Source organism: Podarcis muralis, chromosome 17 (genome assembly GCF_964188315.1).
Source record: "Podarcis muralis chromosome 17, rPodMur119.hap1.1, whole genome shotgun sequence".
NCBI classification, from domain to species: domain Eukaryota; kingdom Metazoa; phylum Chordata; class Lepidosauria; order Squamata; family Lacertidae; genus Podarcis; species Podarcis muralis.
Window position 1 is genome coordinate 21,022,816 of NC_135671.1, and position 27,517 is coordinate 21,050,332.

Consider the following 27,517-nt stretch of genomic DNA (forward strand, 5'->3'; position numbering starts at 1 on the left):
CTGCCAACCTAGCAGTTTGAAAGCACACCAGTGCAAGTAGATAAGTAGGTGGCGGGAAGGTAAATGGTGTTTCCGTGCACTCTGGTTTCTGTCACAGTGTTCCGTTGCACCAGAAGCGGTTTAGCCATGCTGGCCACATCACCTGGAAAGTGGTCTGTGGACAAACGCTGGCTCCCTCAGCCTGAAAGCGAGATGAGCGCCACAACCCCATAGTCATCTTTGACTGGACTTAACCGTCCAGGGGTCCTTTACCTTACCTGTACCAGTCAGCGAAGTCAAATGTCTGTTCTCATAGGGAGAGTCGCCTTTTCTCTGCATTGCATTTTAGCATCGCTTCCTTATCAGTAAGGCTAATGCTATTGGAGAAAAGAGATATACTTTGCCTAGATCTTTTCCCATCACTGCCAGAGCAATGTAGACAGAGCAGGCACTGCATAGGGTTCCCCGTCATAAAGGGAAAATACCAAAAGGGCCTTTCCCCTAAACTGCTGTCATGTAGAGTTTTACTTGATTATCACGTGCCTGCTTCTGAAAATGGGAAGTCACAGCAATAACAGATTGATTTTCCTATAATACATGTTAAGATACTAACATATGGAAGTTTCAGTTCACTGTTCTCAAATGCTGGCAGTAAAGCAGCAAACAGATGGTACACAAATGCAGCACAGTTACAAACAGTAGGACTCCAACAGCTGGTTATTTAAGATACTATGCAGATACTAAATGTGTGGACTGAGCCTTTGTGGGCAAGTAGCAGATTTCTACTTGTAGAAGGGGAAAGTGTGGCCATGTTTCTTGGAAAATGAACCAGCTTGCCACATCCCCACCTTTTTTCATGACTTCAAAACTTTTCCCGATACTTTTGCATCATTAGAAGAGTTAACAACAACAACAAAAAGTGCTTTGGAGCCATAAGTCATAAGCTCAATAGACTGTGTGACAGCCAGCCTTGAATGCAAAAATGGAACTTTACCACTAAGTGTTTCCTAAGTGCTTTTTGCAACTCACAAAATTGAGCTATTAGACTTGCATTAAAATTTAAATAAGATAAAGCCATAAATCACAATATTAACAGTGCAATTTCTTCCACAAACTTCCAAAAAAACAAAACAATGCTATTGTTTGATTAAACAATCTTTAATATGCTTTTAATGTGCTTACATTCAATAATTTACAGCTGTACATGGCTTAGAGTTGATGATTCAGCAGAATGTTTACATTCAACTAGAGAGTCTTTGACTTGCTTGGATTGGTAAATGTTTGCCCTTGTATTTTAAACTTAGGCAACAAAAAGCCTATATCGCTACACAGGGACCTTTGGCAGAAACAACGGAAGATTTCTGGAGAATGCTTTGGGAGCACAATTCAACCATCGTAGTCATGCTTACTAAACTGCGAGAAATGGGAAGAGTAAGTATGTGGCACATTTCCAGACAGTCAATGTCAAAAATTGGTTTGGCATAGGATGTGCAGCAAGAGCAAGTGATTCAAAAGAGCAATTACTTACACCGGACCAACTATTATTGGTATCTAGGCAATAGTCTTCACTAGGCATAATGGAAAGGAAGCTAATCCTCAAGGACACACACAATAAAAACCTACAAATGTATGTAACTAGCATGTCTTCATATACATACAACATCAACATACGATCTGGGGAGCGGCATTTCCTGTAGCTCCCAATCATGTCAAGAATATAGGCTAAGGTTTATACCGAGCGTTAGTTCTTAAACATTGTTTCCAGGTTCCTCAATGAAAAAATTAATAATGGAGGGTGACTTTCCTTGAAAAGCACCTAGCTAGTGACTATAGAGCTTTTCCTGCAATATAACGACAGGGGATTATTGGATATGTTCTGGAGTGTAGAGTCAACCCATAGGGTCAACTAGTCCAAGCCCCTGTGGCTTAGTTCTCACAAACATCAGATGAGGTGCCTGTATTTTGTCTTAACAGCATCACTTCTTTAGTCTGCAGGCGAAGGCTCACATGCTGGACTGCTTCCCCATGAACATGCATGTACAGTCATACCTCTTGTTACGTTTGCTTCAGGTTAAATCTTTTCAGGTTGTGTCCCGCAGCAACCCGGAAGTACCGGAAAGGGTTAATTCCGGGTTTTGCCGCTCACGCATGCGCAGACGCTCAAAATGACATCATGCGCATGCGCAGAAGCGGCGAATCGCGACCCGCAGATGCGGGTTGCGTTCTGCTCATGTTGCGAACGGGGCTCCGGAATGGATCCCGTTCACAACCAGAGGTACCACTGTATTCCTAAAACTAGGCATGGCAGGGGAAAGGCTAGGGTGGAACATATTCTGTTAAAAATAAATAAATGAAGGAGCATTCAGTCTTAGAAGGGGTGCAATCCAGACAAAGGTTTACCACCTCATCACCTGATGTTTGTGAGAACTAGGTCCCAGTGTTCTCTGCAAGACACTGGCATTTTAGGACTGACATTTAAGAATTCTTTGCTTTTGTTATGCCTACCCTCAAGAGTCCTGCCACTTTCAGAACATAGAAAACATATATTCAAGTACAGCAACATCTCCTAGTTCTATGAGTAAAGACCAGGTGGATCTCCTTTGTCAAAGGAATCGAAAAGTTATGACTAAGTTGCCACCAGCTCTGGAAATTCAACAGGCTGGGAACCAGGTTGAAATTTAGGTCATTGGTACAAAGTGACAGGAGCTGGCTCTTTCCAAAATATTTAAAATCTGTAGCCAACTGATCATTCAAAGGAAACTCTTTCAATTATAGGTCTGAGAAAGTCAACAAATAATTCACATCATTTTGCAATGCTAAGAAATCTCTACAATATTTGTGTAAATATTAACTGTTCTATACATGGCTGGAGAAAAGATTAGTAGTTCTGCAGCTGGCTGGGAAATATTCAAGTGCTTTTAAAAAGAACATTGCTGTTTTGTTTTCAGAAGACTTTGGTTTTATATCAAAATGTTTTGTTTTGCTATATTGGTATCAGTGTCAGTACTTTAAAAATAAGAGTTCCTTGTCTAAATATAATTCTAAGAACTTTAGCATGTGTACACACAGAGAGAGTATGTACACACACACACACACACACACACACACAGAGAGAGAGAGAGAGAGAGAGAGAAAGGTGTTTCATCCACTATGTAAGAGTTATGTGAAGTAAAGATGCCAAGCCATTTAACTATAGAGATGCAATGATTTGTTATTTGAAAAGCTATATGTATTTTTTGGCTAGATGATTTGAAAAGCAAACACAGTATTATATTTTAAATATAAGATGGATGATAACTTTTAAGCCAGTCTTGTAATAATTTAATTTTAAGTCTTTAAAAAAATAAATAAATTGCCCAGTACCTATTTTCCTGTCTCTTGCAGTTCTGGCAGTTTATTCACAGCCTTAAACTGTGTATTTGATTATCATGTTGCTTCCTCAGACATTTGCCAGACGAATGAATCCATTATCAAAAAGAGCAATATTATACATTCATAAAACATGTGCATTGCTATTTGGACACACCCCAATTCCTATGGGCTTTTCAGACTTTTGCAACCGGAGTCCATGCAAGAACTACGAGTTTATCTGCATTTTGCAAAAGCCCTGCATTTCTGGACTTCCGAGGTTGTTGTTAAAAACTTAGCTCCTTAAGAGCTAACCCTAATGGGTGTTAAAGTTGGGGTGGGAGCAGTAGGGAAATCCAAGTGCTCCGCATACCTGAAGCATTTGTTAATTTTAGTGTACAACACAATCAGGAGGAAAGAGTCTTCAAGACAAGTGGGGAAAGAATTTAGATGAATGCAGTCATAGGGCAATGGTGTTCAAGAGCTATCAGAAGAGGACAAGATAAAAGAGGAAGGGAGCTGTGAACATGAAGAACAAAATGGGCAGCATCTAGAAAGAATTGTTTCAAGTAAACCCGGTAAAGGCAGAATGACGGTGAGAAGTGAAGATACATAGGCTGCTGTAGTTCAAGTACAGTGGATGCTCAGGTTGCGAACGTGATCAATGTGGGATGCACGTTCGCAATCCGCAGTGCCGTGTCTGCACACACACAGGTAGCGATTTGGCGCTTCTGTGCATGCACAAAGCACGATTTAGTGCTTCTGCACGTGCGCGACCCCCGAAACCCGGAAATAACCCATTCTGGTACTTCCGGGTTTCGGTGGGTCCGTAACCCAAAAAAAATGCAACCTGAAGTGTCTGTAACCCGAGGTATGACTGTACTTGAGTTTGTCAATTAATGGCAGAGCTGTGACTGGCGGTAGCTTTGAGGGACAAGGGAGAACTGGGAGCAGATGCTGGATGATGATAATCATCATCATCATCATCATCATCATCATCTTATTTATATCCCGCCCTCCCCAGCTGAAGCTGGGCTCAGGGCGGCTAACAACAATAAAATAATACAACATTCTAAAATCATTTCATTATAAAATTAATTCAAATCAAATTGATGGCAACCATTGGACTAGAGTTCTGTGAAGATTGCCAAAGGAGGGTGTCAGGCTGTGCCCTGGCCAAAGGCCTGGTGGAACAGCTCTGTCTTGCAGGCCCTGCGGAAAGATGTCAAGTCCTGCAGGGCCCTAGTCTCTTGTGACAGAGCGTTCCACCAGATCGGAGCCACAGCCAAAAAATCCCTGGCTCCAGTTGAGGCCAGCCTATCCTCTCTGGTCTGGGACCTTCAAGATGTTTTTCTTTGAAGACCGTAAATTCCTCTGTGGGACATACCAGGAGAGGCGGTCCCGTAGGTACAAGGGTCCTAGGCCATATAGGGCTTTAAGGTTAAAACCAGCACCTTAAACCTGATCCTGTACTCCACCGGGAGCCAGTGCAGCTGGTATAGCACCAGGTGAATGTGATCCCGTGACAAGGACCCCGTAAGGAGTCTCGCCGCGGCATTCTGCACCCGCTGGAGTTTCTGGGTCAGTCTCAAGGGCAGCCCCACATAGAGCGAGTTACAATAATCCAGATGAAGAGAGTAAGGGGTGGGCTTTTGCTTGGTTGTCCTGGCAGCAGTGGCGGAGGAAGGGGGTGCAGTGGGGGCAGTCCACCCCGGGTGTTACCACTGAGGGTGGTGGCAAAATGCCGGGCGGCACTCACCGCGGGCCTGCAGCGTGCCCGAGACACGCGTCTCTGATGCGCGCAAGCTCCGTGCTGCCCAAACAGTCCACCTGCTGCCTCCCCCCCCCCCAGCTGTAGGGCTGCTGAGGGGGAGGAGGCAGGCAGACTCCCGAGGCCCCGCCCCCAAGTGGCTTCCTCCGCCACTGCCCAGCACATTTCACTGTGCAAGCCTGTGCATATCTATTCAGAAGCAAGTCCTCTCGTTTTCAGGGGGGGCTAACTCAACCTTCGATAACTACTGTATTTTTTTGTGTATAATGCGCCCCCTATTTTGGGGGACTTCAAATTAAGAAAATGGGGGGAGGATGGCCCTATTGGTGTTTCGCAACTTTAACCTGTTGCAGGATCTTAGCCAGACCCAGTTCAACGTAGCAGAGCATACACAGACTTCCGGAAGCATTCAGTTGCAGACAGGAAGGAGATGCTGCTACCAGTAACTTGGTTACTTAGAGGTGTTTATTATTTACAGCAGACTTCAAGTTACAGTGGTACCTCAAGTTACATACGCTTCAGGTTACAGACTACGCTAACCCAGAAATAGTACCTCAGGTTAAGAAATTTGCTTCAGGATGAGAACAGAAATTGTGCTCTGGTGGCGCGGCAGCAGTGGGAGGCCCCATTAGCTAAAGTGGTGCTTCAGGTTAAGAACAGTTTCAGGTTAAGAACGGACCTCCAGAACGAATTAAGTACGTAACCCGAGGTATATACATGAACAGAAGCAGATCTTAACTAGCTCTCTCAACAAACTCCAAACGACTCTCAGAACACCATACTGAACAACAAACTATCCAGTCAGGGAAGGGGGGGGGAATGAAGGAAGTCGCTCACCCAATGAACTACGCTGCCACTCGCACGCGCCACTAAAGCCACCAATTGTGCGTCCCCTCGCCGCCAGAAGCCGCCGATAGCCCGCCCTATTGCCGCAGCGACACCCAATCATCAACAGCCCTTGCCGCAGCCACCAATAACACGCTGACAAGCCGCTGACTATCTCAGGCTCACGACACAAACCTATCACAAGTCCCCCCAATGCACTATCTGTGTATAAGACGACCCCCAATTTTTAACATTGTTTTTTAATTTTAAAAAATCTGCTCTTCTACACGGAAAAGTACGGTAAGTGTGATTTTTCCAACCTCCTTGGAAGATAGATTGGCATAGAAATCTAAACAAACAAATTGTCTTATTTTCCCTCCTTGCAGGAAAAATGCCACCAGTATTGGCCAGCAGAGCGCTCAGCCAGGTATCAGTACTTTGTGGTGGATCCCATGGCAGAGTACAACATGCCGCAGTACATCCTAAGGGAGTTCAAGGTCACAGATGCCAGGGTAAGTTCAGCAGAACTGCTGTAGGTCCAGTTGCCTGATACTTCAAAGTGATACATCTTTGCTTCCCCCATCTCTCCAACCACATGTCAGCTCTCAGGGTTGTTTTCAACATTGTGCTAACTTACTGTAATCACTCAGACATCACAAGGATTTTTGCTTGCACAATATAACTTTCCCTCCTCCCCCGATTTATTCTAGGGTTTTCTCCACACCCACACTCCAAGCAGTTAATAATAATAATAATAATAATAATAAAATTTATTTATACCCCGCCCTTCCCGGTTCAGAAAACCGGGTGGCTAACAACAAATTTAAAACACTTAATTGATGCAACAAAAAAACAGCATAAAATACAGTATAAAATGTGAACAACAATATATTCAAAAATCAATTTAGGGGGGAAATCCATCCAATAAACATTAGTTGATCACCAGGGCTAGCTGGCTAAATTAGTCCTATTTGGGCCAGAGAGGAGATCAGGGGAGAATTAGCTGGGAAGAATTTTAGGGGAAGGGGGACAGAGGAGGGAGAAGGGTAAAGTCCAATTGAGCTAACAGTAATCCTTACAGTTTGCTTGCATACTGCCCTTGGTTTCCTGATGTACCCAGCAACCAAACTATGCCTTGGTCCGAGATCTGCCAGCTTCCCATTGGAACAGAGGCCTCCTTGTTGTATTTTCCATCTATATCAGGCTTCCTCAACCTTGGCCCTCCAGATGCTTTTGACCTACAACTCCCATGATCCCTAGCTAGCAGGACCAGTGGTCAGGGATGATGGGAATTGTAGTCTCAAAACATCTGGAGGGCCAAGGTTGAGGAGGCCTGATCTATATCCACCTTGATAATTCTATTTTCAAGCCAACAATGGATACTAAAGAACTGTGTATCTCTTGGGAATGAAAGTTACTTAAAAATAGAAGTGAACAAGTATTTCACTTTGTGCAAAAAGAGGAGGGGAGAGCAGGTCTGGATGGTTATGTATACCCCATACATTTAAAACACATTTTTCTGCCAAAGAATCCTAGGAACTGAAGTTTACCCCTCACAGAGCTACAATTCCCAACCCCTTAACAAATTTAAGTAACAGACATAAATTACCAGTTCTATTGATTTGAGTGTGTCTATTTTACGCTGTGGGTTTAACCACAGAGCCTAGGACTTGCTGATCAGAAGGTCGGTGGTTCAAATCCCCGCAACAGGGTGAGCTCCCGTTGCTTGGTCCCTGCTCCTGCCAACCTAGCAGTTCGAAATCACGTCGAAGTGCAAGTAGATAAATAGGTACCACTCCAGCGGGAAGGTAAACGGCATTTCCGTGCGCTGCTCTGGTTTGCCAGAAGTGGCTTAGTCATGCTGGCCACATGACCCGGAAGCTGTACCCTGGCTCCCTCGACCAATAAAGCGAGATGAGTGCTGCAACCCCAGAGTCGGCCACAACTGGACCTAATGGTCAGGGGTCCCTTTATCTTTATTTAAGTCTGGATCCAACCAATGATTTTTTTGTAATGGAGCACAGTTAACTGATCAGAAGACCAAAAGGCTATTCACCTTTTCCCTTACTCAATCCGTCGTCCCAATACTTTTTAAAGGAATTGTCTCCACTTAAGGCTTTAAATACGTTGTTGTTTTGCAACAGCCCTTTAGGTTGTGTGAGCTGGAAGGTTAATGTGGTGTGATTTAAAAACTGCAGAGCAAATGGCATTCTTAAGGGAAGCTTGACAAGGTTTACACATTATAATTTGATTCCTGGCATAGCTTATTCCTCGGCGTTCTAATCTGTCTGCAGAGAAGAGCTACGCGGCCGTGACCCTGACGGGCTAATTTTCATTTTGCATTCCTTATCTGAACAGCTGAGTCGGAGGTTCGGTGCTGATATAAGATTAACTGTATATAAACATTTTTATAGGCCTGGCTCAAGCCATTTTCAAGCTGTGATTTGTAACACTTCACACTCGATGGCAGGATAAACCCCCTACTCGTCTCCATTTTTGGAAGCCCTGTAGCAATAACGTTGATTAGAGAAACCTAACAGAGTGTTGCGCGTACAAGGGACAAAAATGTCTCTCCGTTAAAAACTCTAGCTCAGCTTCCTAAAACTCTGAACCTTCCCTCAGCTCAAAGGGATTGCTGCTTTTTGCTGCTGCTATTAAAAGTTGGCTCATAGAAGATATACTGTGGGGACGAAGGGAATGCAGCCACATGGGAGAGTTCCTAAACCCAGCTGTTAAATCATAGGAAACTCGAGTTTGAAAGTGCAAAATCTAATATAGTAGTTGTCATCGCGCATGCTCCAGCCAGAGTTAGGCTCTTTTGCTTCCATTGTTACCAACGGGACAGACTTACAGCTGCCATTCAGGCTGAACCAGTACCATGCCTGCCTTTAACTTCAAATTGCAAAATATAGCCATCCAGATACTGGCAGGCACCAGGCAATTACAACACAGTACACCTATATTTACCAGTTACACTAGCTGGTGGTGTATTTTGGTGCTGGCATTGACCATTAAAGCCCTAAATCATTTTGGACTTGGTTACTTGAAGTTCACCATGACAAAGGATACTGAATCCCTACCCCAAGTGCTGGAAATTCTTTTGCATCCCATTCTGGCTTTGGCCAGGGGGTGGGTTCCAGCAGACATTGACCAAGAAGTTTCAAGCTTGATTCTTTTAAAAAAAATAAAGCTGTGAAGGCAGATATTTGTCCTTGAGTTGAATTCTGCACATCGTATCTATATATATTTTCTAAAATAGGAGGTGCCAGCCTATTTGGACCATTGGGAAATTTGGAATTTTGATGAAGCAACACGGGTGCCAGTTAAAACATGACTGCTATGGTGGTATGGCATACCACAAAATGGCTGCCACGTTTAAAAGAGAAGAAAAAGAGAGGCAACCACAAAATTGAATGGGCATGTCTCCCATCAATGAGGGGGAAAGAAACAAAAAATCAGCTACCGTCTTGATCTCTCTCTCTCTCCTCCATTCAAAACAGAAAGGAGGAGAGGTCCAATTCTGGTATCCAATAAAATGTGGACTGTTTTAGGTGAAAATGTGTCATGTAGTTGAGGCCAAACCCATGCAGACAGGAACTGAGCATGAACAGTGTTCGAAACTCCCATTGTTCTAGGCCAGGGGTCTGCAACCCGCGGCTCCGGAGCTGCATGTGGCTCTTTTACATCTTTGCCGCGGCTCCGGGGCGGATACTAGCGAGGGGAGGAGGCGCATTGTGCGCCCCGACACTCCTCACTGTGGCGGGCGCTGTACTGGCTGTGACGTCGCATGGGGGCGGTGCGTGCATTAGTCACGCACCGTCCCGACGTCACCTTCCCGCCCGCTGTCAGATCGCGGCTCCGGATATATATTTGTTTTAAATGTCACAATGGTTTTGCGGCTCCCAGTTGTTGTTTTTTCTTCGGAAATGGGTCCAAGTGGCTCTTTTTGTCTTAAAGGTTGCAGACCCCTGTTCTAGGCACATTTTGCGACAGGGAATTTCATTAGGGCGAGCAGCTTCTGAGCTCTGAGCGCAGTACTGCACCTAAGATTTCAGATTAAAACTGCAGAGTGGAAGGAAAGGGGTACTTTTTTCTGCCTCCCCCCACTACTTCCAGCTACTCTCTGAAAACTGAAGAAGAGACCCTCTTAAAAATATTAGTGGGGTGGGCAGGGGAAGGTCTAGACCATGTGAAAAATGAACATCATATTTTAGCTTCAGTTCATTCATTTTCAGCTTTGTATTCTTGTTACAAAAAAAGCACACCTAGATATGCCATTGTTGCGCCCATAACCTAGGTTTAAGGTGCCATTTAGCTCCTAGCTATGGTTTTCCCAGTAGTGATGTATGGAAGTGAGAGCTGGACCATAAAGAAGGCTGATCGCCAAAGAATTGATGCTTTTGAATTATGGTGCTGGAGGAGACTCTTGAGAGTCCCATGGACTGCAAGAAGATCAAACCTATCCATTCTGAAGGAAATCAGCCCTGAGTGCTCACTGGAAGGACAGATCGTGAAGCTGAGGCTCCAATACTTTGGCCACCTCATGAGAAGAGAAGACTCTCTGGAAAAGACCCTGATGCTGGGAAAGATGGAGGGCACAAGGAGAAGGGGACGACAGAGGACGAGATGTTTGGACAGTGTTCTTGAAGCTACAAACATGAGTCTGACCAAACTGCGGGAGGCAATGGAAGACAGGAGTGCCTGGCGTGCTCTGGTCCATGGGGTCACGAAGAGTCGGACACGACTAAACAACAACAACAGCTCCTAGCTTTCATATCTCGGTTTCTAACACTGAGCATGAAGAGGAAACAGACATTTGTGTACTGTGGATTCCTGAAGGGTTATTTACCGAGCACTTTTGAGGTTGCTATTGGAGTTACTGGTGAAAGCACCACATGACAGTCTATGCACAGATCTATAGGGACAAGCTGTGCACACCTATAGGAACAGGATTCCCATCTCTCAACTTATAAGAAGGAAAATCAATACTTCTTATTATGGATGTTTTGACTCCTTTTTTGCACACATCAAAAATGGCAGCAACAATGTAATGTGAGCCATAAACAACAACTGAAGAATCTGGATTGGTGAAAGTAGCTCTGTGTTTATTCCTACCTTCCAGTATGAATTACAGTGTAATGTATCACATAATTACCTACTTCCCACTTTCTGCTTTGCACTTGCATCCTGTGTTAATGATCAGGGTCAACAAAATGGGGCCATTGCACACAGCACTTCTATAGCAATGATATCTGTGAGAAACACTTTCTATACTGCGCAGAACCTCTTTCAAAGGCATCTGATTTTATCTATGGAGAGATAGAAACACAGATGGTCACCTAGTTCTTAGGGCTAGACAGAGAATGGACTCAATTAACTGTTTTAATCAGACAGCTGCCCAAAGGTGTTTGTTTGCATGCAATGAAAATAGCAATACTTTGTTGTTGCTTTGCCTGTCCAGTGAAGACGTAACTAAAAAGCCTAAACTCCTTTGTAGCTGCAGAGGATACAATCTAAAGGTGTTAATATATTCTTGGCATTCCTTTAGTGTCTGCCATAAATGAGCATCTCGTTAAATTTCAGGACAGACTGTTCGTCATACCAGTAGTGTAAGAGCAGAGTCGATTTCTAGGCAGTTTTGGGGCTAGCTTACTGCCATCGCACAGTCTTTTTGGTGTCAGCCTTAAATAACATGTAAGTTATTAAAGCAAGATAGAAATGTCTTTTATAGATAGTTGTTCTGGCCTTTCATGACACGCAGTGCTGGAATTTCTCAAAAGCCAGTAGGCACTAAGTTATTAACCCAAAATACCTTGAGAAGAGAGACGTATGCCATCGATCTTTTTAGTTGACAAAAATTAGTACACCGTGACGCTAAACATTTCTGCTGGCACAGTTGCTCGCAGTGAAAGGGTGACGTTGGAATGGGATTGCGATTTGTGAAGTAACTTGCTGGCATTGCAGGTTTCACAAGCTTTGCTGCATGTCCGCTTCAAGTAAATTGCGGCCATTTCCTCTTAAGTAAAAGGCACTTTCAACGAAGCAAAAGCGCTCCGTGGTTCAAGAACATCTCAGCAGAATGCTGCAAACTGAATAATGGCTCCGGTGTCTTTGACAATTATCCACATGACTGTAGTACTTAGCCACCGAGTGCTTTAATCAGGCAAAAGAGAAGTCTCTGCTATTTAAAATATTTGAGATGAACAAGATGAGTTATAGGTCTGCATCAGGGTAAACCAAGCCTATAATTTTTCATTGGGCTTTGCTGATTTCGGTGATTGTAAACGCCTCGTCCTCCTGCAGGCGTCATTGCTGAAGGGTGTACCTGTGGAATTTGGCAGAAAATGAAAGCCTACTCGAGGGATAGCATCAACTAAGTTATCATTTTGTTTGGGTTTATTATTTTAAGCAACCTATATTCACCTCCATGTCAAGGCAATCATAGTTGAATGCTTTGGTTGGGGTATAATTATTCTCCCCACCCCCCTTGCCTCCAGCTTCCAAGCTGCTATATCGGAATTCCCATAATCATTGAGGTTATTCATTGGTTTCATTCTGCAAAAAAAAAAAAAAAAAAAGTGCCGTTTTAAGAGATTGGCATCTGGCAATAGCTTCCCGCCTCCTCCTCTCCTGTACAGTTATAGCTCACAGGCACAGTGACATGGCATCTGCTGTTTTTCTCCTACCATGGCGGGAAAGTAGAGACATTCAGGAAGTCTGAAGTATCCGGAAGGCATGAAGGTTAACAGCAATAGCTCAATTTGTGTCACTTCTATTAAATGTCGGCGCTTGCACAGATTGACAACGTGCGAAAACGAGCAAGCGCAGCAATTGTGATCAGGTCCTTCAGTGATGTGCTGTATTGTGCACATACTTACGCCAGCAATGTCAGACAAGATGCTAAACACAAAAATAGGCAGTCTGAATCTGCCACTGAGGCCTGCAAGAGTTTTGTGCTAGGTGCAAAATAGTTTATTCTCTTTATTCTCTATAATTTTTTAATTAAAATTTTTTCTTTTACATTTTAGAATATTCATTTCAACAACCTTAAAATGTCAATGACTTCCCTTCTTCACTTCCCATGGCTCATTTTGCATAACATAAATCCCTGCATATTTTGTATAGACTAAACCGTTCAGCATTCCATTATTACATCCATCAAAACTTACTTACACCGTTGAATTTATCTGAATGCTGCCAATGTTTTCAAGTGTACACAATTTCCCCCATATATCCAATAAACATTTTCCAACCTTCTTTAAACCTATGTTCTCCCTGTTCTTTTATTCTGTATGTTAGGTCCGCAAGCTGCGCATATTCCATTAATTTAGCAAAATTTAGGCCACAACTTTATTGGTTAAAGAACGTGAGCGGTATTGGCTTAGGCACTGGCATCAACAGACTATATCTGACTCCTGCCCACCTTGCAGGAAGTCTGGTAAGAGTAAACCACCTGTAGGGGGAGCCCCGCCGATGCGGATCGACTCAAGCCCCTCTGGGTTCCCGCTGGGGTCAAGGCATGGCCCTAGCCCCTCCCCAGGCTTTGGAGAAGATCCACACCCCCCGATTCCTTTAACGGGATACCCTTAGGCATGGAGGGGCAGGTGATGGCCGCACCTCCCCTCCCCCCCCCACATTGCTATTCCAGTGCCTAACTGCCAAACCTTACAAAGTTGTGGTGATTGCTACGAGGTAGGCGAAAGTCAAGTGGCTGGTGCCAATTGTGGACTCATAATCTGGTGAACCAGGTTCAATTCCTCGCTCCTCCACATGCAGCTGCTGGGTGACGTTGGGCTAGTCACACTTCTCTCTGAAGTCTCTCAGCCTCACTCACCTCACAGAGTGTGAAGGAGATTGTTAGCCGCTTTGAGACTCCTTAGGGTAGTGATAAAGTGGGATATCAAATCCAAATCCAAACTCAATTTGCCAAGTGGAAAAAGTCCTACCAGGCCCCTCAATGGCGACAACCAAAGTCCATAGCAAGGCCAGTGACTCTACCTAAGAGGAGGGCGGGAGATCCGTGGTGTGAGGCTGAAAGAGGAGCTTCCAGAATCGTGCCACGGTTTAAATGGGCCCCAGCCACATCCCCACAGCGCCCTGATTGGCCGCCTGGCAAATGGTGTGGCCGGGTCACCTTCAGTTTGATGCATGATGCCTACCCCACACCACTCTGAGGCTGGACCGGGACCTGGTGGCCGAGCACAACCCGGTACTAGCAGGGATGAGAATACATGAATGAGCACTTTCCAGTCCCCCTTGGCAAAAGATGCAGCCTTACAGATGGCTTTCCTACGAAAAGAGAGGGACACATTTGAAAGAGTGCTAGGGAAGAAGAATCTAGTAGCCAAGCCAGAGGCGTTTAGTTACCTATAAAGAGAATTTGGGTTTTGTTGGTGCTGCAGCCATGCGAGTGCCTTCCATTGCACCAGAAAGAAGGGGAAAGTCCCACTTAACTAGCTCACAGTTTCCTTGTCCCTTAAAGACTCTGTTTTTCCAGGATTTAAATGTCAGAGAACATCCTTTCCAATGCAGGGAGCAATTTGAGCATCACTGCGGTCAGTGAAATTGCATTCTTATGTCAGTGTGGTTTTGCCAACTGCAAAACAACAAGGAAAACACAAGCCTTGTCAGCATTGTCTCAGAAGGGTTTTCACTCCTTTTCCTCATTGTGGGTTATTTTTCCCTTTGCTAGTTAGTCCCCCCCCCCAAAAAAAAAAATACCTTGTTTTCTGCCTTACTGCGTTGCATATCCTATTTGTGTGTATTTCATTCAAGGACGGCCAGTCTCGGACGGTGAGGCAGTTCCAGTTCACTGATTGGCCTGAACAAGGAGTGCCAAAGTCGGGAGAAGGGTTTATCGATTTCATAGGCCAAGTTCATAAAACAAAAGAGCAGTTTGGGCAAGATGGGCCAATCTCGGTTCACTGTAGGTAAGTAACAGATGCCATTGATGAGATGAAAACTGATGAAATGATTTGACAGAATGGTAATTTGGGCTGGCGGGAAGCAAATTAAGAGTGGAAGTTGTATAGTGCTGTCAGCGGCGGAGCAAGCCGATTGGGCGCCTGGGGTGGCGCACGTGCCCTGCATCCAGGGGCGGGGCCAGCGGCCTGTGGGGGCGGAGCAAACCGGGGCAAGACACGCTGCAGGACCTTCAGTGAGTCTGCCTGCCTCCTCCCACTCAGTCGCCCTACAGCTGGGGCGGGGGGGAGGCAGCGGACAGACCGTTTAGGGCAGCGCAGAGCCTGCAGGGCCCAAGCCACCGCGTCACTCCCAGGAGAGATGTGTGGCTTGCGCGTGCTGCAGGCCCCGTGCTGAGTGCCACCCGACATTTTGTCACCCCCTCAGTGGTGACACCCGGGGCGGCCTGCCCCCACCGCACCACCTTCCTCTGCCCCTGAGTGCTGTAGTACAGGAGGTCCTGAGTTCAAATCTCACCCCATTCTCCCATCTGTTTAGGGAAGTCTCCCATCTTCCTGTTTAGGGAAGTTTTTAATGTTTGATATATTTATCGTGTTTTTAATGTTCTATTGGGAGCCGCCCAGAGTGGCTGGGGAAACCCAGCCAGATGTGCAGGGTATAAATAAATTATCATCATCATCATCATTATCTACAGTAAGGGGACGATAATCATACTGAGCTGCTTTTCATAATAGGATTGCCCCCTCCTGCTATAAAAGCCATCCCAAAGATTTTTATGTATACTAAATGCTTTTCTAGATTGTATAAGAAAAATGAAGTAGAAGGAGCATCCATTTCTCAATTTATCCCTATGTGTTTCAATCGTTACAGGCTACTTTCGTTAGCCACCGTTACAATTTTCTACAGCAGCCAGGCCATTCCCTCAGTTTGGCAACCAGGAAGGCTGTTTCTCTGTGGCATAAATTTGTGGTCTGCAACCAATAACACAAATATTTTAACCAAAATGAGAAAAGGTGCCCTTGCCAGATGATTCCAATCCTTTATTGCATTGATTCGTTGGACTTTGTCATATTAATGAAAATAGTTTTATCCCGCTATTGCAATTGGACTAACAAGCTTGCCTTTTTGTTTGTTTGTTGGAAAGAACACGTTTGGAACAAACATTTATAAGTGTTGTGGTTTCTATTTATAATGGCCATTCTGTATTTGGTTAAAAGCTAAGAATCCCTTCAAATCATTCCGCAATATCCAACACTTCATTTCCAAATCCATTTCAGCTTGTCAAATAACGATCACCTTGCAATCTACAGTTGCCGTGTAAAGATATTTATGGAGCATCGAAGGTTTGTTCACATATGACATACTGTTTCTGCAGCTCAGCAGTCAGCCAAATTATTCACTTTTCTTTTTCCCTTCTTCAGTGCTGGTGTTGGAAGGACCGGAGTGTTCATAACCCTGAGCATTGTGTTGGAAAGAATGAGATATGAAGGTGTTGTAGATATCTTCCAGACTGTCAAAATGTTAAGGACGCAACGGCCAGCCATGGTACAGACAGAGGTAAGAATAACTTGTCATTCTTCCACTTATTCTATAGCTATATATATACCTATATATATACCTGGTAGGGACGCGGGTGGCGCTGTGGGTAAAAGCCTCAGCGCCTAGGGCTTGCCGATCGAAAGGTCGGCGGTTCGAATCCCCGCGGCGGGGTGCGCTCCCGCTGCTCGGTCCCAGCGCCTGCCAACCTAGCAGTTCGAAAGCACCCCCGGGTGCAAGTAGATAAATAGGGACCGCTTACCAGCGGGAAGGTAAACGGCGTTTCCGTGTGCGGCTCTGGCTCGCCAGAGCAGCGATGTCACGCTGGCCACGTGACCCGGAAGTGTCTCCGGACAGCGCTGGCCCCCGGCCTCTTGAGTGAGATGGGCGCACAACCCTAGAGTCTGTCAAGGCTGGCCCGTACGGGCAGGGGTACCTTTACCTTTTTATATATATACCTGGGTACCTTGGTTTAAGAACAGCTTATTTTTTGAACAACTTGGATTAAGAACGCTGCAAAGCCGGAAGTAGGTGCTTTGGTTTGTGAACTTTGCCTTGGAAGCAGAACATGTTCCAGGGCGTTTTTTCATGGGTGGGCTGTTTTAATCTAGTAGGAACATTTATTTTTATTTTTGCTGGTTTTAATGTATGCATGTGTTTGTTTGTTTTTCTTCAAATGTTGTAAGTCCCTTTGAGTTGCCGTGGCAGAAAACCCTAATCAATTGAACTAATAGGAGTAGGAATGAATTGCTTTCCAGACAAGCATCTCAAGGCAATGTACAGTAAAAATACCAAAAGATGAAGAAGTTAAAAACACAAAAAGGTGTACACACCCACACCCACACACACAAAATTGATATCCATTGCAGAGACCCATTCATCCAGCTGGAAATGCATTTGCTTGCAGTCCAGTGACTGGTTGTAATAGCAGAAGGGAAGATTGTTGGTTGTTTTTCTGTGTGTGAGAAAGAGAGAGAGTTTAAAAAAATAAAATAAAAAATATCCTCTTGATATTCTCTTACTGCTCTCCCATAAGCCTCCCCATTTATTCAGCCCCTGATAAAAAGCCATTGCTGGCTCCTCTCCCTTTCTCAGCCACAGAAAGAGAGAAAGAATGGAACGGACAATCAAATGTCCTGCCAAGCAGATATTGCCTTTCTTCAGGAGAACTCATTTGACCCTGGAACTGGAGCGGGAAAAGAGGGAGTGAGAGGAGAAACCTGGAGGACACTCTGTTTGTGGAAGAGAGTGTGTATGTGTTCTCTGGGTTCAGCTCTGACACTGAAAATAAATGGCGTATAAAATAAAGAAAATAAAGCTAAATGGCGTTTCTGTGTGCTGCTCTGCTTCGCCAGAAGCGGCTTAGTCATGCTGGCCACATGACCCGAAAGCTGTACGCCGGCTCCCTTGGCCAGTAAAGCGAGATGAGCGCCGCAACCACAGAGTTGGTCACGACTGGACCTAATGGTCAGGGGTCCCTTTACCTTTATCTATATATTCAACACACGCAAATACAGCAGCAATTTGTTGTTGACAAAGGACAGCTGGACATATAAAGGGCCCCATTACCTTCAGTAGCTGAGGGGCTCATCAAAACTAAATCCGGCCCCGGGAAGCACAAATGCAGCAATTTGAACACCAGAGAGAAAAGGGGGTGAAAAGGAAGCACACCACTTTCCAGGGGCGAGAGGAGCTCTAACAATGCAGGTTGGATGGATTTGGGAGTCTGTGGGCCAGGTGTGAGCACAGGATGTTGGGTTTTAAACATTGATAAGGACATAGCTCCTAAATCTTTGACTGCAGGCTTGTAGTCCAACACTACAGTTTTAGCAACTTTTAAAACAAAGTTATTTAGAATGGAATTGGGCCATTTCCCCCTCTCACTGATCCTAATAACTCAGACAAAACTGAAGAGTAAAACCCATTTATTTTCTATTACTAGTATTATTGCAGATGAAAAATGTCTTTATGTCCCATTAGTTCCTAGAAACAAATACTTACACACACATATAAAATAAAATTTGCAAGTTTGCATTTTGGATGATTTGATGTTCCTTCTCTTAAACTGTTTATTAGAAAAGAATATTCTTCTTCTTTTGCCTCATTATGGATATACTTTGACCTTCCTATATAAAAAACTTGTGAAGCAGTTATGTACCACAACATTCAGCAAAGCTCCTAGGAATCATTGGAATAAAATACACATTTAAGACAGACCTTAGGCCTGATTTGCACATTTTCCAAAGCAACATGGATATATTAACCCCATAGCAAAGCAGTCCTGGTATTACAGTGTACAAGAAATTATTGCTCCTGCTCTTTAAACCAGGCATAGGCAAACTTAGCCCTCCAGATGTTTTGGGACTACAACTCCCATCATCCCTAGCTAACAGGACCAGTGGTCAGGGATGATGGGAGTTGTAGTCCCAAAACATCTGGAGGGCTGAGTTTGCCTATGCCTGCTTTAAACCTTTGTTAGATTTACTGCTGATTTTTTTTTCTTTCCGGAGGAGCTTGCATTCCAAGAATTGCTCATGGCGCACGAGGAGTTATTGCTCCCCACTTCCATGGGAACAGAAACTGGTACATGGGGTTTCTTCTAAGCACTTAAGTAGCAATAATTGATTTAGGAAACAGCAGCAATTTATTAAGTGCACTTATTGCCCTCCCTGCACTAAAATACCCTGGGTGGATTAAATAATCATAAAGTGATATAATACAATATTAAACAAATACAGTGACAGCACAACCAGTAAAATCGGTAACAGTAGGATGAACAGTCACCATATTTCTGAAAGCTGGGGCCAAAAGCTGCGCCTCTGCATATCTTCTGGATATATGCCCAAAGTTGGGGCTAGATGGACAACTGAAAGCAAGGAATTCCAAAGTCCAGGGTCCACAGATGAGAAGGTCATCTCACATGCCACCAATCTGTTGCAAAGAAGCCAGAATTACCAAGACCTCTCTGGCAAAGCCATACAGGCTTGGAACTAAACACAGTTAAGATATCTGAATCTTTTATTTGCAGGAAACAAAAGTTCATGAGCTTCCTGGTGTTTTGCTCATTTTCTCTTGTCCATACAAGCCACAACAGAAATTGTAGAAATATTATTGTACAGGTAAAATAACAATAACAGTAACAATTTATTATTTATACCCCGCCCTTCTGGGCGGCTTCCAACAAAATACAGTAATGCATCAAGCATTAAAAGCTTCCCTAAACAGGGCTGCCTTCAGATGTCTTCTAAAACAGTGTTTCCCAACCGGTGTTCCGCGGCACACTAGTGTGCCGCGAGATGTTGCCTGGTGTGCCGCGGGAAAAATTGGTGGGGGGGGGGAATAAAGGGGAAAAAAATTATTCCCCCACTGCCAGGCGTGGGGCTGGGGCGGGGGAAGCCCGAGCTTCCCCCTCCCCCAGAACGGGACCCAGAGCCATGCCGAAGCTGCACGCAGCTTTGGCATCGCTCTGGGAGCTTGCGGGGCTGGGGGAGGAGGAAGCCCTCCGCCAGCCTCCAAACCATGTCGGGAGACAGCGGGATGGCGCGCTGCGCCTCTCCCGCTGTCCCCCGAGTTTGCAGGGCTGGCGATGGGGAGGAGCAGGCTTCTCCCCCCGCCAGCCTTCCAGCCAAGTCGGGGGGCAGCGGCAAGGGCGCGCTGCGCCTCTCCCGCTGTCCCCCGAGTTTGCGGGGCTGGCGATGGGGAGGAGCAGGCTTCTCCCCCCGCCAGCCTTCCAGCCAAGTCGGGGGGCAGCGGCAAGGGCGCGCTGCGCCTCTCCCGCTGTCCCCCGAGTTTGCGGGGCTGGCGATGGGGAGGAGCAGGCTTCTCCCCCCGCCAGCCTTCCAGCCAAGTCGGGGGGCAGCGGCAAGGGCGCGCTGCGCCTCTCCCGCTGTCCCCCGAGTTTGCGGGGCTGGCGATGGGGAGGAGCAGGCTTCTCCCCCCGCCAGCCTTCCAGCCAAGTCGGGGGGCAGCGGCAAGGGCGCGCTGTGCCTCTCCCGCTGTCCCCCGAGTTTGCGGGGCTGGCGATGGGGAGGAGCAGGCTTCTCCCCCCGCCAGCCTTCCAGCCAAGTCGGGGGGGGAGCGGCAAGGGCGCGCTGCGCCTCTCCCGCTGTCCCCCGAGTTTGCGGGGCTGGCGATGGGGAGGAGCAGGCTTCTCCCCCCGCCAGCCTTCCAGCCAAGTCGGGGGGCAGCGGCAAGGGCGCGCTGCGTTTCTCCGCTGTCCCGGACGGCTTTCAAAAGCCTGCCTTCAAAAGCCGTCTAGGACAGCGGAGAAACGCGCTGCCTTTCTCCGCTCTCCTGGGAAGGCAGGCAGGGGGGAGCAAAGGCTTTCGCCCCCGCCCGCCTTCAGAAGAGGTCAAGGACCTTCTAAAGCCATCCGGGACAGCGGTGAAACGCGCTGCCTTTCTCTGCTCTCCCGGGAAGGCAGGCAGGGGGGAGCAAAGACTTTCGCCCCCGCCCACCTTCAGAAGAGGTCCAGGACCTCTTCTGAAGGCGGGCGGGGGGCGAAAATCTTTGTCCCCCCTGCCTGCCTTCCCAGGGGCTTTTAAATCGCCCCGGACAGCGGAGAAGTCCTCCGCTGTCCCGGGCGATTTTAAAATGCCGCCCGCCAGTATTTTAAGATTGCCCCGGACAGCGGAGAAGTCCTCCGCTGTCCCAGGGTTTTTTAAAATGCTGGGGGTGGGAAGAAAAGCCCTTGTCCCCCCCCCCCCAGCCTTCAGAAGAGGTCGGGGGACAGACTGTCCCCGGACCTGGTCTGAAGGCGGTTACTCTAGGAACGCATTAATTTATTTTCAATGCATTCCTATGGGAAACCGTGCATCGCAAGACGAAAAACTCGCAAGACGAAGAGACTTGCGGAACGAATTAATTTCGTCTTGCGAGGCACCACTGTATCCGGAGAGGCGGCCTTCAGGCGAGTTTTAATTTTAATTTTCCTTCTCCCACTTAATGCCCCACGCTCGCCCGAGCAGCTTGCAGTCCTCGGTAACCACGGCGACCCGAGGGAGGGGAGGGAACAGGGAAGTCGAGGGCGGCGGCAAGCCGTGATGACGTCAGTGGGCCGCGCCGCCTCGCCCTGGCACGGTGTGAGAGCCCCGGCTAGTGGCGTGAGCTTCAGAATAAGTGGGATCCGCGTGCGCGAGACCGAGATCGCGGGTAAGGAGCTCAGCCCTGGGCAGGAGGAAGCGGGGCCGCGCGTGCGGGCCACATCCCCACAGAGAGCGAGCCTCCCCCGGCCCACCACTCCGGGCAGGTCCACTCGCATGAGGGGGCGGCGATGGCGACGGCCGGCAGCTTGCCTGCAATGCCATCCCTCGAGCAGGCGAGGAGCCCGGAGGCTACCAGATGCGAGTCCTCTTTCCCACCCTGCTCGGGAGTCCAGAGCACTTGGTCGCATTCAGGATCTAGAGTGGGGAAGCGGGGCTTGTGTCTGGGCTGGACACATTGGGCTGCCTGTGCCGCTCGACCTGCGGGGAGAAATCAGGGTGGGAGTCACGACCGTGAGGCAGGGCTGCCAAGTGTGGCAGAAGAGGACACAGCCATCGCACCTGTCCTTAGGTAGGAGCTTCTTCCGTGTCGACCTGCTGCCCTAAAGTCTTGGCTTTTTTCTTGGCTTTTTGGCGGTTGGCACAGAAGGAAGGCAAGGGGGAGGGGGGAAAATTGAAACTTACACTTTCGTGCGTCCCTCCCGGCGTGACGCTGCGCGCTGACGTCACGGGGCTGTAATGGTGGTGTGCCTCGATATTTTTTTCATGAAACAAGTGTGCCTTTGCCCAAAAAAGGTTGGGAAACACTGTTCTAAAAGTCTGGTAGTTGTTGTTCTCTTTGACATCTGGTGGGAGGGCGTTCCACAGGGCGGGTGCCACTACCGAGAAGGCCCTCTGCCTGGTACACATGCCAAGGATCCCAGGCTTGCCAGGGAAGCACAGCTGGTGCCAAAACCTGGTTAAGGTGTGGGTGTTCTGCTTAGTATATGTGTAGAAGTTGCATGAAACCATGGTTGCATCTGGCAAGATAAAGGAGCAAAGAACTTCTCCTAGAAGGGAGAACAGCACAGCTCACAACCATCTCCAGTTCTGTTAACCATTCAGGGGTAAGAAATTGGCGGTGTTGTAACCCGAAAGCAGCAAATGAATTTATCTTAACTTCTCTTTCTCTCTTTCTCCCCCAAGGATCAATATCAGTTCTGCTATCGAGCCGCACTAGAATACCTGGGCAGCTTTGATCACTATGCAACGTAAAACAAAATCCCTGACCGTCCTGGATTTTTAACTGCAGGCCCTTTAAGATCCAGAGAGCCTCTTCTGAGCCATACAGTGTGCTTGAGAAGTACTTCTTAACTCCTAACTAAAGACCAATTAGTGGGGAAATATTAAAAGGAAAACAAACAAACAAAAACACAAAAAACTGTTCCAGGTGGACCAACAATTCACAGTTCAATAAACCTTACCAGAAACATAATAAAAGAATCCAGACTGGTTGAGGCATCTGAAGGATTTCATGTTACAGATACCTCAAGGATTCAGCTTTGGTTGAAGTTAAAGGGAAGAGCAAATTCTGCAAAGAACCATCATCTTGTTCAGGATTGCATGATAGTTAACAACGTGGAACTTGGCGTCCTGCAATTCGGTGCGAGATGTTTGTCCAAGGGCCAGTACCTGGCTGCTCTGAGAAAAGACGAACTCTTTGCTTCAGCATCTCCCCTTCCTACCATATTGCTCATAAATAACACTTTGGGGGGTGGGAGGGGAAAGGGCGAATGTTTAAAAAGAAAGTCCTTGATTTAGTTTTTTAGTATTGTAAAGATACTGCTGACCTGTGCTTCATTTTTAACTGTGTAAACTTTTTTCCTTTTTTTATTTTAAACAAAAAGTTTATCATTCAATGAAGTGAATTTGGAGGGGGAAAAGTTGCATAACTGTTCATTATTATTTTTTGTTTGTTTCAGAATTGTAGATTTTTTTATGCTGTAGAACTGTTACCTGTAATATCTCGCTGTAGAAATGTTAAATAATTTGAAAAATTGCACATTTTTGTGCAACCCTATATTTATCTCCAGGACCACATTCTCATTTAGATAATTGCTTTTACATTTTGATTTTTTATTATTATTATTAAAAAAATATGAAATATAAATCAGTTAATATACATATGGAAGGTTTTGTTTTTTGTTTCTTTTGGAATCAACAGGGAAGCGCAAAGTATAAAGCTGCTATTAACACACACACACACACACACACACACACCTTTCTCTTTATATCTATAAATATATGTATATCTCTATTATTGTCTCTCTATCAATCTACAATTATGCACGTAGATAGATAGACAGAAATGCATATATCGCATATCAGTTCTTCCATGACTTGGATTTATTGAAGCAGTGGAGGAGGGGAGGAGAATCCAAAATGCTACATTCAGTCCATACAATATTTCTGAACATGTCTGCATCTCATTGTTTTGCTTTGAGGGCTTTTGTTTCGTTGTCTGTTTTCCAGGGGAAATGAGGAATGCACATCAGTGATACTTGAAACTCAGTCCTACCCCCCAAAAAAAAGAAAGAAAAAGAAAAAGAAAGGATGGAAATCATATGTACACGCATCTCACACATACAAAAACACCTTAGTGTAACACCTTAGTGCAATAAACAAACCATACTAAATATAGGAAGTGTGCATGTGGGAAAGGTCAGTGCATATTCCCTTAGGAGGGGAGAATGTTGTAATATAATAGTTGTCAAGATGTTTTAAAAATGTATTCACTTGTATAATTGTCTATAGTATACGGTAGGACATGTGCATTGACGATGTATAATGGGGCAAAGCCAAACTCATGTTGCTCTGTTGAATCAGAACTCTTTTTGTGGCGTACAGCATTAATGGAAAATGCTGGGGGTTTTTTAATTTTAATTTTTACATTTAGAGTGCCTTATATTTGATGCCTATTTTGATAGCATTTCTTCGAGTTTTGTTCCGTCTGTATTTGCATTAGTTGAACTCACATTTCTCTGTCTCACCCTTCCCCCAACCCCCTTTCTTCGATTAAAAAGCATTAGCTTTTCAACACATGTACAAAGAGGTCTTTTAAGAATATGCATTCCTGGTGTTAAATATTAATCCATGTTTATCCCAAGCAGTTGGGTAGTCAGGGGCTGTTTATCCGGGTGCGAGTCCTCCCATTCTGCTTTCGTAACCATTGCATTGGTTATCAGAAGCCAGGAGCACCGTGCTGAAAAGAGAAGGTAGATACCCCTTATTAGACATCGGAGCAGCGATTAGAATGGGTCTTGAGTCATATCCATGCACACGAATTTTCACCGGAGGCCAAAGCATGTTCACTTTACTCAGGCTAAAAGGCCTCCTGAAATAAGCTGGGTCAGGCAAGACGACAGAGGGCGTAAATGTAAGGAAGATTATATATGACCCCCTCATTGTGGACGGTACAAAACATTTTGAGGCACTATAATGGAAGCCATTTGCTCTTGCATTGGTCTGGGTTCAGCCTAGCACCATGTTGGAACATAAATATCAAAAGAATTATTTTAAATGTGGTTTAAAAAAAAAAAAAGGATCACCAAGGAAGTGATTAGTTGATCTTTCTCTCTCTTTTTCCATGTTTCCCATCGCTACCAGAAATAAATATATTAAAAGACCAAACACTAGAAAGCATTCTATTTGAGCACTTTTATATATAAAAATGCAAAAATGGAGGGGGGGGATTAAGCATATATATGTATAATAATTAATAATAATAATAATAATAATAAAGTATTATAGAAGGCTACCTCAGAATGAGATTCTCTAACTTACATCAGAATCAGAGAAGAATGTGCACTATATGTTTCCTTTTGTTTTGTTTTTTATTTGTTTCTGTCGAAATAGTATTTTTTAAAGTGCCAGATTATGCAGCGAACTCATGCTTTTAGCCAAAAGTACCCGTTTTCAGACACTCGCAGTGGGAAAAAATGCTACATTTTAGAAGCATAGAGGAAAGGCATGTCTGCACAGGACCTTTCTGTGTTCTGGACTTGTAAGCGCAAGATTGGAAGTGCGTGACAAAATGCCGATGACAACAACCCCATTTTGCATGGCGTTCAAGTGCGTCCTTGCTCTGTATAGAAATCTGCAGTGGTCACTGCAGACTGCGCATGGGGGGTCATGCGGCTTGTGAGGTCAGGATGTACACGGAAGAGCATAAAAAAAGAAAATCCATGTGCAGACATACACTAGGCAGGCCAATTGCTCATGAAAACAATTGGCCTTTTTCTGCAAAAAACAAAAATCATTTGATTTATTCAAGAAAAGCATTGTATGAAATCACTAGTGAGTGAGGGGTGAACGTTTTCACGTGACAAGAAGAGGAAGAAATAGCCGCACATATTCCCGTCAAAACTGCTATTCAGGAGTTGCTTCTAATGAGGAACTCTCTCCAAATCATTGATGTGCATTCCATTTTCTGTATCTTTGCTGTGCAGTGATCTCTCTCTCTCTCTCTCTCTCTCTCTCTCTCTCTTTAATTAGTAGGTGTCATTATCTGCCATTTACCAAGCTCAGAATTCGGTTTCATCAGCATAACCAGTACGGTGCTATTATTTACCTATGTATGTGTAGTTATGTATAATTTTGTAATTAGTTAACAATGGAGAAATACGCAAAATATATAAAAAATTATTTGTACAGAACTTTTATTTTAGCTCCTTTTTTTAATAAAAAAGAAAGAAAAAAAACCTGGTTTGCATGGTTAGACGTTGGCAAGGATGGCTGGGGGAAGGAAGGGGTTACTCTAGGGAGATTTGCACTTTCTATACCTTTGTACTATGCACTGCCCTATTGATTCTACACCCAATAGTATTATTACTTGAACCCATCTGTAAGGAAAACTGCTTATGAAAATCCACTTGTGTGTATGTAAATAACACAAAACATGTTTAAAGGGGGGGAGGGTGTTTGCAGGGGCAACAACAAGATGCAAGTTCCCTCCTCCTTATAAATTTTATTTTCTCCCCCGCTCCTCTTATGGTTTTGTGATCTCTCTTTTCGTTTTCGTTTTCGAGTGCCCTGATACTCCCAACAGAATATCAGAAGGCTGCAGCTCCCGTCATCCATCTTGTTACGTGGCTTTGCCATTCAAGCTTGGAGTGTCTTTACAAAGATAATACAAGTTGTGTTCTTTGCTCTCGTTTTGGATGCCTAGACTGAAAACAAAAACAAAAAAAATCAAAATAAAAAAATTACCTTGTAAAATGGCTTGTTAAAAAAAAATACAATTACCTCTAATTAGTAGTACGCGTAAATGTTTTACAGAATGAAAGGCGTGCTTTTTATTTTCTTACTTCGTTACATTGGTGGCGAAAGAAAGTCTGTATGAAAATCAGTTATTTGCTGACACAAGTTCCATTTGTTACAAAAGAATTCTAATAAAAATGTCAGTGTTATGCAGCCCTGGTTGTCTTTTCTTAAGCCTTGCTTTCTGAAATAACAATAAAACATTTCTTTCTAGCCTTTTCAGTCTCTCCTTCTGTCAAATGGGGGCGGGGGCGGGCGGGGATCCCACACCAGGACCATACTGGTTGGACTAGCAAACTGAGTATGTTTGTGTGTATAATTGTTTTGAAAACGGCTAGAGGTCAGTGCTGGATCTCTTCCCCTCTGTGCATTCAATCTCCAAACAGGACAGGTAAAGGCTCCTTGCCCAAAAATGAAGACGCAGTGATGCAGGATTTTAGTTTAAATTACTGGGCAAAATTTAGGCCACAACTTTATAGAATACAGAATGTGAGTGGTATCGCTTAGGCATTGGAATCATCCAAACTATATCAGACTCCCACCCGCATCGCGGGGAATCTGATAAAAGGGTGAAACACTGCCAGAGGGAGCCCTGCCGATGCGAACCTGCTCAAGCTCACCCCTGGTGCCCCCGTGGGGTCCTGGTATGGCCCTAGCCCCTACCATGGGGTTTTGGACAAGACCCAGGCCCACCCCGGATTCCTTTAATGGAATATCCTTGAGCTTGGAGCCGTACCTTCCCTCCCCACATATTGCTGATTGAATGCCTAACCGCCAAACCTTACAAAGTTGTGATGATTGCTATGGCGGTAGGCGAAAATCAATTGGCTCTGCCAATCTGCCAGATTGAAAAATT

At 45.2% G+C, this 27,517-nt stretch overlaps 1 protein-coding gene across 29 annotated transcripts in view; it reads left to right on the forward strand.

Moving 5' to 3' along the window:
- PTPRD (protein tyrosine phosphatase receptor type D) overlaps nucleotides 1-26,814 on the forward strand; it is a 1,167,048-nt gene extending 1,140,234 nt beyond the window's left edge. For all 29 annotated transcript variants that reach the window (XM_077921375.1, XM_077921383.1, XM_077921379.1 and 26 more), the window contains 5 exons: nucleotides 1,284-1,410; nucleotides 6,310-6,435; nucleotides 14,699-14,853; nucleotides 16,267-16,402; nucleotides 22,549-26,814. In XM_077921375.1, coding sequence (XP_077777501.1) covers nucleotides 1,284-1,410; nucleotides 6,310-6,435; nucleotides 14,699-14,853; nucleotides 16,267-16,402; nucleotides 22,549-22,617 — 613 coding nt within the window. In that variant the 3' untranslated portion in view covers nucleotides 22,618-26,814. The remainder of the gene's footprint in view (nucleotides 1-1,283; nucleotides 1,411-6,309; nucleotides 6,436-14,698; nucleotides 14,854-16,266; nucleotides 16,403-22,548) is intronic.
- Nucleotides 26,815-27,517: the final 703 nt, after the last annotated feature.